The 15,898-nt window shown below is 42.5% G+C and overlaps 1 protein-coding gene across 1 annotated transcript in view; it reads left to right on the forward strand.

Moving 5' to 3' along the window:
• KLF12 (KLF transcription factor 12) overlaps window positions 1-15,898 on the forward strand; it is a gene marked incomplete at its 3' end in the record, with an annotated part of 230,349 nt that overhangs the window by 143,710 nt on the left and 70,741 nt on the right. Inside the window, 1 exon segment of the mRNA XM_081326857.1 lies at window positions 15,479-15,614. Coding sequence (XP_081182983.1) covers window positions 15,479-15,614 — 136 coding nt within the window.

Consider the following 15,898-nt stretch of genomic DNA (forward strand, 5'->3'; position numbering starts at 1 on the left):
TAGGTAACTGTTCATCAATGCATGGACAATAGGAATTACCTTCACCAGAGGCCTTCATCCTCCAACCGTTTGCTAGTGAAACATATTGGTTGCTGTTTTTCATATTAACAAACCTCTTTTTCACTTTAGTAATGCATTGTGAAGCCCCACTATCAACAACCCACAATTCATTGTTTCTGGATGTTGGTTCACCAGAAATAGCCAAACCAATGCCCTTCTTAGCCTTCCCACTGCTATTCACATTCTGTTTTTTTTTACCCTTTCTACAGAATTTGGCTATATGCCCTCTAGCCCCACAAGAATAACATTTCTTGACGTTGTAAGCAGTGGTAAATTGCTGCTCCTCTCGTGGCTGTGTCTCTCTCAGCTGGTCTCTGTCACGCCTCCTTCTGGACTCTTCCAGCAATCTCCCAGTAATGTTAGTCAATGTCAGTTCCTCTCTGGTCAGGACTTCCAAAGAAGAAACATACCCATCATAACTCTCATCCAAAGATGACAGAATAATGTAGACCTGATGCAACTCTGAAAAAATCAGCTCCTTTTCATGAAGCTCTTGAAAAGTTGCCTTCATGTAATTTAAATGGGTCAGCATATCTCCATTCTTCTGCAGACGAGCCCTAAACAGCTTACGTGTAAGGTGTATATGTGCACCCACACTGTCACGAACATAAAGCCTTCGCAAAACGCCCCAACACCTAGCAGCAGACTCCTCACCACGAATATGGACAAGCTGCTGGTCATTCAGTGTTAGTCCAATAATGCAAAGAGCTTTCTCATTGCTACGTTTAAAGTTGTCTAACTTCTTTGCATCCTCTTCATCATCTGGATCCCAAGCAGTAGTATCTGGTGGGTTATTTACAACAGTCCATAGTCCTTCCTTGCGCAAAAGCAAGCAGCATTTCGTGGACCAGGAAACATAGTTTGTCCCATCCAACCGGGTTATCCAGGAGATGCCTGACAACAGTTCTTGTGCCATTTTACACCAAATACAAACTCAGCTAGGAATACTGTGTGTACTTACTCTCAGTACAGGCCTGGGCCCATAACCAGTGTTAAGGAATTTGTTTGTGCAGAGGTCTCCTTGTGCTACCAAAGAGTTTGCACAGACAAGGAAGGGCACTGAGAGCAGTAAAAGTCACACAAGAATACACTGAGTTATAAAAACAAAAAGTAGTTTACTTTAAGGTGGTGTAAGAACAAAAATGCACAGTCAAAAATAAACAGTCCAGGTCATATACAATAGCAACAGTCCAAGTAGTAATCCAAACTACAAAGTCTTCTTACCGGTCCAGAGGTCAATACACAGTTCAAGTTTACAACAGTAGTAAACCAACAGCAGAGCAAAAACAGTAACAGTAGAGATCAGTGAATTCAGAGAGAGAAAGAAGCTACGTTCCTAGCTTCCTCTTATGGCCATGAGAACACTTACACACCCATTGGCCAATTAACAACTTAAAGACATAGCATTATGGTTAATATATTTTCAACCCAACATTGTAGGCTAACACCATATGCCTAACAGTCATGATTGATGTTCAGTATATGGAGATGGGAGAAAGTGAAAGTAGCACCAGAGCTGCGGTTCCAGCCAGGGGTTCACGTTTCACAACACTTTTAATTTGGCCCCAGCATTGTTTTGATGTTTCCTTCTGTATCTGTGTTCAAAGTAAGGCTGTACTTATAGGCATGGGTATTGCCCAGAAATCTCTTTTTGCAAGCTGGGTAGGTGAGCTTGAATCTGATGTCCCTTAGCTGAAAATGGACGAGGCAATAAAATTGATTTAGGAAAACATCTTTTGCCTCAGATAATTTCTTCCTGTGACATCTTAGCTTTAGGCTTCTGACTTTTAAATTTTGCAAACATTTGACCATTCCCCCCCCAAAAAAAACCTGGAAAGAGCAGTACAAGGAAGTGTCACTTGTCACCTAATGTCCTGACACCCTGGGTTGCCAAGGATGGTATTGCATAAGACCATATCCCCCATGCTGGCTCAGGAATTCTGGGAGTTGAAGTCCACGAGTCATAAAAGAGCCAAGGTTGCCTACCCCTGCCCCAAAGAGTGTGGCAGGGGTCCATTTGGGGGAGGAGAGAAGGGGGTGTTTACAAGATAAAAGGGCTTTTTTTGTCATATACTTCTGTAGTGCAAAAGATCAGGATCACACATGAAGCTCCAATTAAACTAATTTATTACTAATCATGCATATGGACAGAAAACTATTCAACTAATGGTTAGTGCTACTTGGTGTTAAATATGGATCACTGGAATTCAAGAGGGGTTGGATTCAGCCCATTTGTGGCTATGTCAAGGCTCTAGGCTGATTCCTCTGTTGACTCCTCCACCAGGTTCTGCCACTTTTTCTCCTAATCACCTCTGCATCCCCAAAATATTTGGGCTCACCTACTGAAAGGGACCTTGGAAATCTGCAAAAGCAATGCTGGAAGAATTCCTGTGTCCTCTGGCATATCCTTTTCTCACTACCCATAAAAGTAGTGGAAAAGATTGGATGCTTTCGGAAGAACACCAATCAGGAGGGTGCAGACAACTCCAAGGATGGTGCTGGGAGGGTAGAAAAATCCAATTATGCATAGCCAGTTCATCATGTTCTGTCAGCTGAATCTGCTTATTAGTAGCTTAATTAGAAACTTCAGTGTCATTCCACAAGGTAGCTTATTGATATTTATATCATGTATAAATATCACAGGCACGATCCATTATGGAGGATTAAAGGTAGATGTTTAAAATTTTCATATGTATTTTTCCCCTCTTGGTAATGTAGAAAGGTATAAACAGTGGACCCCACTAGGGATCTGGGTTGTTGTTTTTTTAACTTCATAAATATTCTGGAGTATAGGACGGAAGGAATGTAATCTCACATCACTTATGCGTGTTAAAACGAGAAGGGGACAAAATAGAATTCAAGACAATGAGAATGCAGTGAACATGAGGTTGGCAAATGTGGTGTGGTGAAAGGAAGCATGAAGCGATGTACATTGAGTGGAAACAGATGAAATGGGGTCTGAGCTAATGATGACCGACTTGAGAATCAGCTTACAAGGAAACAAAAGCAATAGAAATGCTGGTGGAGGACTTGTGTTCTGTGTTAGGAAAAAAGGCCCACAGCTACCCCAGACAGCCAAGGAGGTGATGGGGTGGGATTCTTGGAGAATCAAGGTTAAAATAAAAAGAAGAATGAATGAAGGTACTGTCACTGGTGCAGTCTATGAATAACTATCCAGCTAAGGAGATATGGGGCACATTTTCCAGAGATAGGAATGTTTGATTTTTTTTCTCTTAGAAATGAAGAGTTCCTTGGATTTGAGGAAGGTAGATTTTTACCATGTCAAAAGTGCTGCAGCTGCCAAAACAACAATAAGAACAATGCAATCCTAGGCTGCATTAACAGAGGGATCAAATCAAGATCACGCGATATATACAAATATATATAAATATTGAGAAGGGACGCGGTGGCTCAGGGGGTTAGGACGCTGAGCTTGTCGATCAGAAGGTTGGCAGTTTGGCGGGTCGAATCCCGAGTGCTGCGTAACAGAGTGAGCACCTGTTACTCGTCCCAGCTTCTGCCAACCTAGCAGTTCGAAAGCACGTAAAAATGCAAGTAGAAAAATAGGGACCGCTACAGTGGGAAGGTAACAGCGTTCCGTGCGCCTTTGGCATCTAGTCATGCCGGCCACATGACCACGGAGATGTCCTCGGACAAGCGCTGGCTCTTTGTCTTTGAAACGGAGATGAGCACCGGCCCCTAGAGTCGGAAACGACTAGCACGCATGTGCGGGGGAACCTTTACCTTTACCTTTTACGGTGGGAAGGTAACAGCGTTCCGTGCGTCTTTGTCGTCTAGTCATGCCGGCCACATGACCATGGAGACGTCCTCGGACAAGTGCTGGCACTTCAGCTTTGAAACGGAGATGAGCACCGGCCCCTAGAGTCGGAAACGACTAGCACGCATGTGCAGGGGAACCTTTACTTTTACTATAAATATTGAGACTCTAGAAAGAGTGCAGAGAAGAGCAACAAAGATTATTAGGGAACTGAAGACTAAAACATATGAAGAATGGTTACAAGAATTAGGTATTTCTAGTTTAATGAAAATAAGTGACAAGATAGCAGTGTTCCAATATCTCAGGGGTTGCCACAAAGAAGAGGGAGTCAAGCTATTCTCCAAAGCGTCTGAAGGCAGGACAAGAAGCAACAGATGGAAACTAACCAAAGAGAGAAGCAACCTAGAACTAAGGAGAAATTTCCTAACAGTGATAACATGTAATCAGTGGAACGACTTGCCTCCAGAAGTTATGGGTGCTCCAACACTGGAGGTTTTAAAGAAGAGATTGGGCAACCATTTGTCTGGGCCACAGGACAGGCTGGCCAGTGCATGCACATGTGTGCACACACACACCTACTCATGATAGCTCTGCAGCCATGGAGTGCTCAAATAGGATACCATGCCTCAGGGCACAAAACCGGGCCGCTGCTGCACTGCAGCACACAAAACCGGGCCACTGCCATGCCTTGGGGTATGAAAACATGACACCAGTGTGCTGTAGGACACGAAAATCGGATGCCGCCATGCTACCACATGTGAAAACAGGACACCGCCATGCGAAAATGGGATGTCGCCGCACCTAGGGGCATGGAAATGAGTTGCTGCCATGTTGCGGGGTGCAAAAATGGGCACCACCATGGAATGCATCAGTGGGGCGCTGTGCTGTGCAAGAACAGGGCAGGGCTAGCAAGTGTCACATGGGCACTAGCTCCACCCCATTTGCGTCGTGCACATGCACAGAGCCTCATGCATGCGCGTGTGTAAAATACTTCCCCTCCTTTTCCCTTCGGTCCGCCAACTGAGAAAGTTTGGTGACCTCTGGTTTAGAGTTTCCAATCTGAACAGGGGATTGGACTAGAAGACCTCCAAAGTCCTTTCAACTCTATTATTCTGTTCAGAAGAAAAGGAGAGTAGGAAGAGTAAAAAAGCACAATGAAAGGCACACTGGCCACACATTAAATAAAAAGCGAAGTTCTAATTTCTCTCAAAGTACAGGGTGAATCTAGGAAGCGCTTCTTCGGAAAGTAGAATCGGCCAATGTAAAATACTGTCATGGCCACGATTTGGAGAGTTTTAGAAGGATATAATTGACCTTTTTCATAGGAGGTCTGCGCCCCAGTGGAGGAGATGGGTATCGCTCAGGGCTGTCAATGGGCAAGAGGACAATTCCATTCAATTTGGCACGTGGGCTGTCTGCAGGTTGATCAATGCAGAATGATACGTCAGAATAAATCAGAGGCACAGCTAGATCATCTTGACCTGATCCTAAAGTAAGAAAAGAAAAACCTGTGCATGTGAAGTTCCTGAAATATGATGTCCTGGTCCCATCACTTGGTCAAAATACTGTCTATCACTTAGAACAGAACATAGAATATCAGAATTAGAAAAGATCTCGTAGTTCTTCTAGTAGTTCAACCCACGGCTCAGGCAGGAGACCCTATACCATTTCACACCATTTCAAGCAGAAGACCCTATACCCCTGGTGGCGAACCTATGGCATGTGTGCCACAGGTGGCACGCAGAGCCCTCTCTGTGGGCACGTGCGCTGTCGCCCCAGTCCTAGGCCTTCAGCTGGGTTTTATAAAACCTTTTTGCTTTAAGCCTCTGTCGCCATGTGCAAAAAAAAGAGGTTCATTCAATCAATCAATCAATTTCAACCTTGCGGGGGGAAAAAAAGATCTCGCAAAGTTGAAATTGATTGATTGAACTTTTTAATTCCCACCCAGTCTGCCATTACCACCCCAGCCACACCCACCCAATGGGCCACGCCCATGCAATGGGCCACACCTACCCAGCACCCAATGATACATGAGTGGGTTTTGGGTTGCAATTTGGGCACTCGGTCTCTAAAAGGTTCGCCATCACTGCCCTATACCATGTCCAGTCTTAAAGCCGTCCAGCGATGGGGAACCCACAACTTCTGAAGGCAAGCTGTTCTACTGGTTGATTGCTCTCACTGTCAGGAAATTCCTCCTTAGTTCTAGGTTGGACCTGTCTTTGATTAGTACCTTCCTTAATACTTAACACCTTCCTTAATACTTAATGCCTTCCTTAATACTTAATACCTTCCTACTTGGGAAGTCATTAAAAAAACACTTTACATTAACTTTCAAACCTGTTAAGTTGTATTAAAAATTCAAGATTCTTCAAGCTGCTCACTTTGGTAAAAAAAAAATCAGGAAAAATGTTTACTTAATAATTTTAGTAGAAGCAAATGCTGTTATTTTCCCCCCATTCATACAGTGATTTGGATAATTGTTTAGATTAATGCTTTTATTTCTTGCTTGTACCTGCTAGAAATCTGCTCACCTAGAATCCTTTCTTCCATATCCACAAGCAACTCATTTTGGGATTGAAAAGTTAGAAGATAATTTCCAATTCTGCAGGATTTGGAGCTTTTTAATATGCCTTGTCTGAGGAATTTCTGGCAAGCAGAGCTACAGAAATTGGCGACTTTTTTCTGATCTCCGCTAGGACCTCAGCTGGAATTAAGATCAAAACCTGTCAGCAATTTAAACTTTGGGTTTTTATTGAAGACAAAATCGTTGTGTTTTAGGCTGAATTGTTTACACGGCTATCGGTTATTTAAAATCTTAGGCTGATCCGTTTGTTTGACTGTTATCATCCAGGTCTCAGATCTGTGTTTATGGGTTACAATCTCTGCCTCCTTTACAGTTTCCCCTTTGTCATGTAAACAGCTTGAGATGCAACTCAGGCAGAAATTATGGAGTGCAATATAACAGCAGTTTGGTAAGCTTTCTCAGCAGGGTGTTTGTGTGTCTGTGTCTGTGTCTGTGTGCCCGTGCGCATGCAACTAGGATAATTGCTTCAGTAGTGTGTGGTGAGCAAGACCTCTTCACCTTTGGTCACCAAAACAACTTTCAAAGAACTTTGCAAACAGAACCATCTGCATAGCACTTTGAGCTAAGGAATCTGAAGCATGATAAATGGTAATCCCTAATCCCTTATCAGCTGCCCCACTCTTTTTTTTAATTTGCACTACAGTAGGAGATTGTGTGTATTTTCACATCATGTGCCACCTAATCACAGCAAGAGAGAGAGAGAGAGAGAGCAGCACAGCCATGCAAAAAATGCCATTTTCTACTCGGTCCAGCAGGCTATGTATGGAACAAGCCTATTGTTCTGCTCAAGTCAATAGACGTGATTTTAAAGCCTACGAAATGCCTCACAGTCTTCCCCCTGCCCCCCGGAGAGAACAAAAATGGATTTCAAAGAGGAAAGCAGCAAGATTTATATTATACTTGGATACAGCGGTGAGAGATCCATATGAATTTAGGGTGATGTTTCTATAGACTATGTGACATCAGAGTTGGTCCTGAAGGTATTCATGATTGCCATGTTTGAAATTTTTAAAAAGAGGATGCTCTGGGGAAAAGGTTGTTTACCAATGCGTTGCACATCATACGGTCTGCATTTTTTTAAAAAAAATATGCTCTCCCAACACATACATACATACATACATACACATGTGTGCTGTTTCTCAAGCCTGAAAGGCTTCATAGAATAAGACATTAGTAAACCAAACATAAATCTGAAAAAAATGAGTAAGAACTGATGCAATTTCTGTTCTTCCCAAGGCCACCCAAATAATAATAATAAAGTTGGAAGGGACCTTGGAGGTCATCTAGTCCAATCCCCTGCTCAGGCAGGAAACCCTATACCAGTTCAGACAAATGGCTGTCCAGTCTCTTCTTAAAAACTTCCAGCCATTTATTCACCACTTCTGGAGGCAGGTTGTTCCACTGGTTAATTGTTCTCACTGTCAGGAAGTTTTTCCTTAGTTCTAGGTTGCTTCTGTCCTTGATTAGTTTCCATCTGTTGCTTCTTGTCCTGCCTTCAGGTGCTTTGGAGAATAGCTTGACTCCCTCTTCTTTGTGGTAGCCCCTGAGATATTGGAACACTGCTATCATGTCCCTCCTTGCCCTTCTCTTCATTAAACTACACATACCCAATTCCAGCAACCATTCCTTATATGTTTTAGCCTCCAGCCCCCTAATCATCTTTGTTGCTCTTTTCTGTACTCCTTCTAGAATCTCAACATCATTTTTACATTGTGGTGACTAAAACTGGGTGCAGTATTCCAAGCGAGGCCTTACAAAGGCTTTGTAAAGTGGTATTAATACTTCATATGATCTTGATTCTATCCCTCTGTTAATGCAGCCTAGCACTGTGTTGGCTTTTTTTGGCATACTGCTGGCTCATATTTAAGTAATTGTCCACTAGGACTCCAAGATCCCTCTCACAGTTACTACTATTGAGCAAGGTACCACCTATACTATACCTGTGCTTTTGGTTTTTCCTGCCTAAATGTAGAACCTTACTTTTTTCACCATCGAATTTCATTTTGTTAGATAGAGCCCAGTGTTCGAGTCTGTCCAGATCCTCCTGTATTTTAAGCCTATCTTCTGGAGTGTTGGCTATTCTTGCCAGCTTGGTGTCGTCTGCAAATTTGATGAGTTCTCCATCTATCCCCTCGTCCAAATCGTTGATGAAGATGTTGAAGAGCAATGGGCCCAGAACAGAGCCCTGGGGCACCCCACTACTCAATTCCTTCCATGTAGTACTCCATGTAGTACTCTTCCAAATAACATACTCTGAATTTTTTTTTGCTACTTCTTAAACCCTGACCATTTGGATAGATTTTGTAATTCTCTCTGGACACAGTGTTTACATTTAAAAGGAATCCTCTTTGTGAGAAAGCAGGCATAGATAAAGGTAAAGTTTCCCTGTACTGTCATGTCCAAGTGCTCATCTTTATTTCTTAGCTGAGAGAGCCAGCATTATCCGAAGACATATTCCATAGTCATGTGGATGTGCAAAGTAATACACCAAGGGACACAGAATGCTGTTACCTTCCCACCAAACTGGTACTTATTTATCTACTCGGATTTACATGCTTTCAAACTGCTAGGTGGGCAGGAGCTGAGGCAAGGAACAGGAACTCACGCTGTCCTGTGGTGCTCAGGTCTCAAACCTGGGTTGTCAACTTTTCAGCTGGCAAACTCAGCGTCTTTGGCTGCTAAGCCATTTAGACCCCTTTTACCTTTAATGAGGCTAAATGAAAAACAAATTCAAAAAACAAAAATGAATGAGAAGTGATGCATTTTTTTCCTTTCCCAAATCCACCCAAATAATGCATCCAGATAACGTTGCATTCCAATTTTTTTCCCTATCTGCATCTTAAACCCTGACAATTTGGAATTCTGCCTGGACAGAGTGTTTACATTTACAGAGAATCTTCTTTGTGAATAAGCAGGCATATGGTCCTCCTATTAGTAGAAGATCTGAAAGGGGCAAAAGGGGGCACCAAAGGGCAGAAGGAATATGGCAAGACATAAGCCAGAGTTTAAGGCCGAGAAACTGAAGAGCACACCAAGCAGGAAGCATTGTGCCCAGGCTGTATGGCAGGGAACATTGTTCACAAAAGCTGCCTCAGCCAACTTACAGACTGGGGAAGTTTGGCCAGAATTTGAATTCCCAGCCAGATGGAGAAGATTTAAAAAGCTGTGCAAACAAAACTAGAAATGTAGCCATCTTCTCAGGATTCTTCATGTGTAGAATGTGAGCTATGGAGGTCCCACACAAAAAGTGTCTGATCCAGAGTCTACTGCTGTCTACCTATTCTGGAGCACTAAGTAGTTAGGAGTTTTTATGAGGATGAGGACTTTCTCACAAACCATCCAACAGGAGACAAATCATGAAGCCATTTAGAGCCTTGGTGGAGCAGTGGGCTAATGCCTCCTTAAGTACCACCAGCTGCCTGCAATTAGTGCAGGTTCGCATCCCACCAGGCTCAAGGTTGACTCAGCCTTCCATCCTTCCGAGGTAGGTAAAATGAGGACCCAGATTGTTGGGGGCAATAAGCTGACTTTGTAATAATGCCGCTTGGGGTGTGTGTGAAAGCCCTAATAAGCAGGCATATACATAGAATGAAGGCTACTGCTAAGCTTGTAAGCCGCCCTGAGTCTTTGGAGAAGGGCGGGATATAAATGGAATTAAAATAAAATAAAATAAATAAAAAAATCTGAGATTCTTCCAGCATTGATTATTTTTCCCCTGATGTGCTTCTCATAGGTCAATCATTCCCCTTGTTTCTCCTTGCTTCCCCCCCCTAAATAGGGCAGCCCCAATATACCTCAAAACCTCACCTTCAAAAGCTGTGGGTGCTCCATCCTTTAAGAAGAGACTGAACAGCCATTTTATCTGAAATGGTACAGGGTCTCTTGCTTGAGTAGGGGTTGGACTAGAAGACCTCTAAGGTACCTTCCAGTCTGATGTTCTGTGTTCTACCTGGTCATTCTCTTTAGCAGAACCATGTAGAACTTGGTCTTCTTTGGTGGGGCCATTCCATTAGAAGCTTCGGCATAGTATTTTTCAACCTTGGCCACTTGGGGATATGTAAATTTCAATGTGGGGAAATTCTGGGAATTGAAGTCCACACATCTCAAAGTGACTAAGGTTGAGAGGCACTGCTCTTACATAAAATCTGAAGTAGACTCCTGTTCACACAGCACAACATTAGAGTTGTGCCAGCACCTCACAGCAATTTTCTTCTTTTCCCCCATTTTTTTCTGCACAACAGAAGGTTAATATTCAGCATTCAGGTCCAAGAAATGATAATCCTGCAGCATTAACAAGCTTACTGCATAATTAGTTGCATGATTCGGAAAGGGCAAGATAATATAGCTGCCATTTTAAAGTCACAGCTAAATGATGAAGTTGATGGAATATTGTTTGCAAATAGACCTCAGTGCTGGAGGTTGCTCTTTGTCTTTAATTTGCTAACAGAATATTGAAAATTGATGCCTTCATCATGCTATGAATCAAGGGCTTCTAACCACATTCCACAATAGAACATAGGGGGGGAAAAACCCCAACAAATCTAAAAATCCATGATTTGTTTTGAGGTTAATTTAGGCAATTGACATTATTGACCCAACCTATTAAAAAATTATCGAGATTGCCTTTAAAATGTAAGTTTTAACCTTCGCAGGTTGGCTTGGCGGGAAATTTTTCTTTCTAAGTAAGAGCTGAGTTTTATGGTAACCTGATGTTCTCAAGTCACAGAAACAAAAGGATAAAATTTTGGGGAGAAAAACAAACAACACAGAGAGAGTTTTTAGTTACAATTGAGGCTTCTTTGTGTTGTTTTGAAAAGGTAAAGGTTTCTGTGAGAGTCACGTATGACTCATCTCTATTTCCTAGCTTAGGAAGCCCAAAGATGCTTCTGTAGTCATGCAGCCAGCATGACTACTGTATATGCCGAGGTGCACTTCCCATTGAAGTGATACCTATTTATCTATTTGCATTTGCATGATTTTGAACTACTAGGTTGACAGGAGCTGGATAAAAAAAATGGGAGCTCACCCCGTCACATAGACGTACATAGGTCTTGAACTGCCAACCTTTTGGTTGAACACTCCCCTGTCTTATATGCTAGACCAGAGGTTCCCTACCTTTTGGGCACCAGGGACTAGTTCCGTGGAGAGAGCTTTTTCTGCAGACCAGACAGTGTGTGGCTTTGTGTGCTGCCTCCATCCTGCTGATGGGGCTTTGCTTGTTTGTCCAGACCAGTTGCTGGCGTGCCACGGACCGGGGGTTGGGGACCCCTATGCTAGACCATTGCATTCCCTTTGTGTTGTCCCAAGGGTAACCCTTCTTACCACATTTTCATCACTTCTTTGAGGAACTGTTATGAGGCTTCTTCTCCTGTTTCCTCCCCTTATGTACATCGGTTGTATTTTTCTACCCTATATAGAGGTAATGGAATTACCTCTTCAATATTACTATCTTCATCAATTAAACAGATTTGATAGACAGGGCCTCTGCCAAGGGAGACGACCTCAGATTGAGGATGCCCACAAATTTGCTCAAGAACAGGAGGAGCAGTTGCATTTGTAGACAGCTGGTTTAGACACTTAACAAAAAGACAGGACGTTTTTATTTGTTTGTTTGTTGTGTTTTAATTCCAGGGCAGCAGTGACATGCCATGAGAATGACGCACAATCTTTGCTGCTTAAGAGTCTCATTCCATGCCATTTAGATATTTACTAAAAATGGGGGGGAGGGGAAAGGACTCAGGATTTGCTATTTGATAGTGCTAATGGAGAAGCACATTATGCTAAGAGTGGACAAAGGAAAGAGAAATAGGAACACTGAGTCAAGGTCTGAAGTTCAACTTCTAGAACTTTTTTTTGACCCTTTGCAGGGTGACTGATTCATTATTTAGATCAACTACTCTAATACAGTATTTGTGTGGCTTGAATATTTGTGTTGTGCGGCTATTACTGTGGACCTGCACATTTTTGTCTGATTGCAGATGTGTTAACACATCAGTCAGTTGAGTGAAGTCTGTTAACTCCTCTCTGAGGCGCAGTAAAAAGTAATACCCCTTAGGTGGGTGTTGCAGCCATTGTGTTGGGCCACTTCCTGGTCCTGAATGGCATCCTCCCCGCTTACTGGAAAAGTAGCCTGGTTGTTTAACATTAATTAAATTTAATATGAATTAAATATTAATATTTAATATGTGAAGAACGGTTGCAGGATTTGGGTTTGGCCAGTCCAGAGAAAAGAAGGACTATGGGTGACATGATAGCAGTATTCCAGTATTTGAGGGGCTGCCACAAAGAAGAGGGGGGGTCAACTTATTTCCCAAAACACCTGAAGGCAAGACAAGAAAAAATGGATGGAAACTATTCAAGGAGAGAAGCAACCTGGAATTAAGGAGAAACTTCCTAACAGTGAGAACAATAAACCAGTGAAACAGCTTGCCTTCAGAAGTTGTGAGTGCTTCATCATTGGAGGTTTTGAAGAAAAGACTGGATAGCCTCTTGTCTGAAATGGTCTAGGACAGGGGTCCCCAATCTATGGTCCATGGCCCAGTACTGGGCCATCGCCTGTTGGCCACCAGACCCCAGGAATAACTGGTGTGCCCCACCCCACTCACAGTAGCACCACTGCACAGGCACTAGCAGCCCCATTTGTCCATGCACAAGGATTCTACCACCACTGCCAATGTCACATGGGTGCCAGTGGCCCGTTTGTGCTTGTGTGGGGGTGTCAATGCACGCACCACGGGTGTGTGCACCCCACTTGTGCATGTGTGTGCACATTAGCCCTGTTGTTGTGTGTGTGCCTGTTTGTGCATGTGCACGCAGGCCACATTTTCCTGGTCCCCTCTTTCCTTCTGGGCCGCCAAGCCGGAAAGTTTGGGGAACTCTAGTCTAGAATCTCCTGCTTGAGCAGGGGCTTGGACTGGAAGACCTCCAAGGTTCCTTCCAGCCCTAGTCTATTTTAATTCTATTCTAATTTTAATATTAATTAAACATAAGAGTTTAATGGTTTGATTCAACTTCATTTTCATGTCAGCTTCCTGTTCCCTCAGAAACTTGTCCGACCTTGTTTGCTTATAGTTTTGCAGTTTTTTTTTCAAAAAAAAAACATGCACAAAGTTCTTTAGGAAAACAAATACAAAAATGTGAAAAGGATGTGGATGTATGTAATAATAATAATAATAATAATAATAATACAGTAATAATAATAATAATAATAATAATAATAATAATAATAATAATAGAAGAAGAAGAAGAAGAAGAAGAAGAAGAAGAAGAAGAAGAAGAAGAAGAAGAAGAAGAAGAAGAAGAAGAAGAAGAAGAAGAAGAAGAAGAAGAAGAAGAAGAAGAAGAAGAAGAAGAAGAAGAAGAAGAAGAAGAAGAAGAAGTTGGAAGGGACCTTGGAGGTCATCTACAGTAGTCCAACCCCCTGCTAAGGCAGGAAACCCTATACCATTTCAGACAAATGGATGTCCAGTCTCTTCTTAAAAACCTCCAGTGTTGGAGCATTCACCACCTCTGGAGGCAGGTTGTTCCACTGGTTAGTTGTTCTAACTGTCAAGAAGTTTCTCCTTAGTTCTAGGTTGCTTCTCTCCTTGACTAGTTTCCATTCATTGCTTCTTGTCCTGCCTTCAGGCGCTTTGGAGAATAGCTTGACTCCCTCTTCTTTGTGGCAGCCCCTGAGATATTGGAACACTGCTATCATGTCCCCCCTCGTCCTTCTCTTCATTAAACTACACATACCCAATTCCAGCAATGTAATGCGTTCTTATCCCAGTTCATATACAAAACCATCCCAAAGCAGTGTATAAAGTACATTAATTAAGGGGGGGGGAAATAAAAATAATTTTAAAAAGAAAATAATCTAGCTCAGAGAGCACCAAAGACTCCCAGGAATTCAAAACAATTTAAAAAAAACCGCAGTAAAACTGAGAAAGGAAAAGGATGGGGGGGAAAAATCCTTCATCCATTTTGAAAGATGGAGAAGACCTAAGTGAAATGTGAGCTCTCTTAAATGTCCCCAAAGCTGGCACATTTTGAACAGAAAACTCATGTATTTGCTTACTGAAAATGCTTGTTGGTTGGTGCAACTGGAGAGCTTCTCAGTCACCATGTATGTTGAAAAGAACTGGTGTTCCCGGCACATGAGTTATGGCAGGGGTCTTCAAACTTGGCACTTTTATGACATGTGGACTTCAACTCCCAGAATTCCTCAGCCAGTGTATTTGGCTGAGGAATTCTGGGAGTTGAAGTCCACAAGTCATAGAAGGGCCAAGTTTGAAGACACCTGTATTTATAGGTACAGGTGCTGCTGAAGGCATATGTGTGGTTAATCTATTAGGCTACAACTAAGTTAGTCGGGGAGGGGCGAGGGGGAGGGAAGGAATATGTGGTCTTGAACTATCTCGTAGAATTCAGCTGGGTCATATTCCAAAGCAGGTCACCTACCAGTTTATAGATTGTTAAGCTATTTTGGAATATGAAACCACTCTGATTTAGTGGATCTCAACTTGTTACTGGAGAACAGAGATAAATCTCATCATTCCATACAGCACTGGGGAGGTAACTGGTCTTATATAGGTCATTTGCCTCTATGTCCACCTAATTTTCTTATTAATGTTTGACAACAAATCCCAGGGTGTTGTTTCTCTGATTCCCAAATGCCAGCCAATGAAACATTTGAAGTGTGAAGGTGGGGAATTCTGGGGGTTGAAGTCCACAAGTCTTAAAGTTGCCAAGTTTGGAGAGCCTGATCTAGATTCTAGATCATAATATTGTCAATGCTGAGATTGTGAAACACTGGAGTAGATTGTAACTTATGGCTTTGGACATACACACATACATACACACACAGAGACACACAGACACACACACACACACACACACACACATTTCATTGTTTAAACTATGTATCCTTCTAATAAATTCTTGGGAGCTAAACAAGAATAAGAAATACATTGATGGCATATGCAGAACAGAAGGACCATGCCCATGTAAACGTTGTTACAGAGTGATATTAATGTCACAGTTGCTGTAATTAATCAATTGTGTCTCCTTATTCCCAGCACAAATGGACCCTCGTGGCCTGTCTCCCAGACAGATTAAAAGCGACAGTGATGATGATGACCTGCCCAATGTGACTTTGGATAGTGTGAATGAGACTGGATCCACAGCCCTCTCAATAGCCAGAGCTGTTCAAGAGTAAGTATGGAGTCTTTAGGCTGATGTCAAGTTGGGAAGACCTCATCATGTGGCATTCACTAGACAGCCAATCTGTGATTGGCCGGGCTTGGTTAGAGGTGGGGTTACCTAAGATGGCAGAGGAAACTCAATTGAAGATACTGTGTTTTAAAGAAGTCTTTATTGTCTGGACCAACTTAAAGGTGTCTTCTGGTAGATCTTTTTTATTCTGCTTTGCAAGGAAACATTCTGGGTTTAGTTCTTTCTTCTTATTTGTTTTGCGTTGTTTATTGGAAATGAAATGT

Source organism: Vipera berus (genome assembly GCF_964194415.1).
Source record: "Vipera berus genome assembly, chromosome: 4".
NCBI lineage: Eukaryota > Metazoa > Chordata > Lepidosauria > Squamata > Viperidae > Vipera > Vipera berus.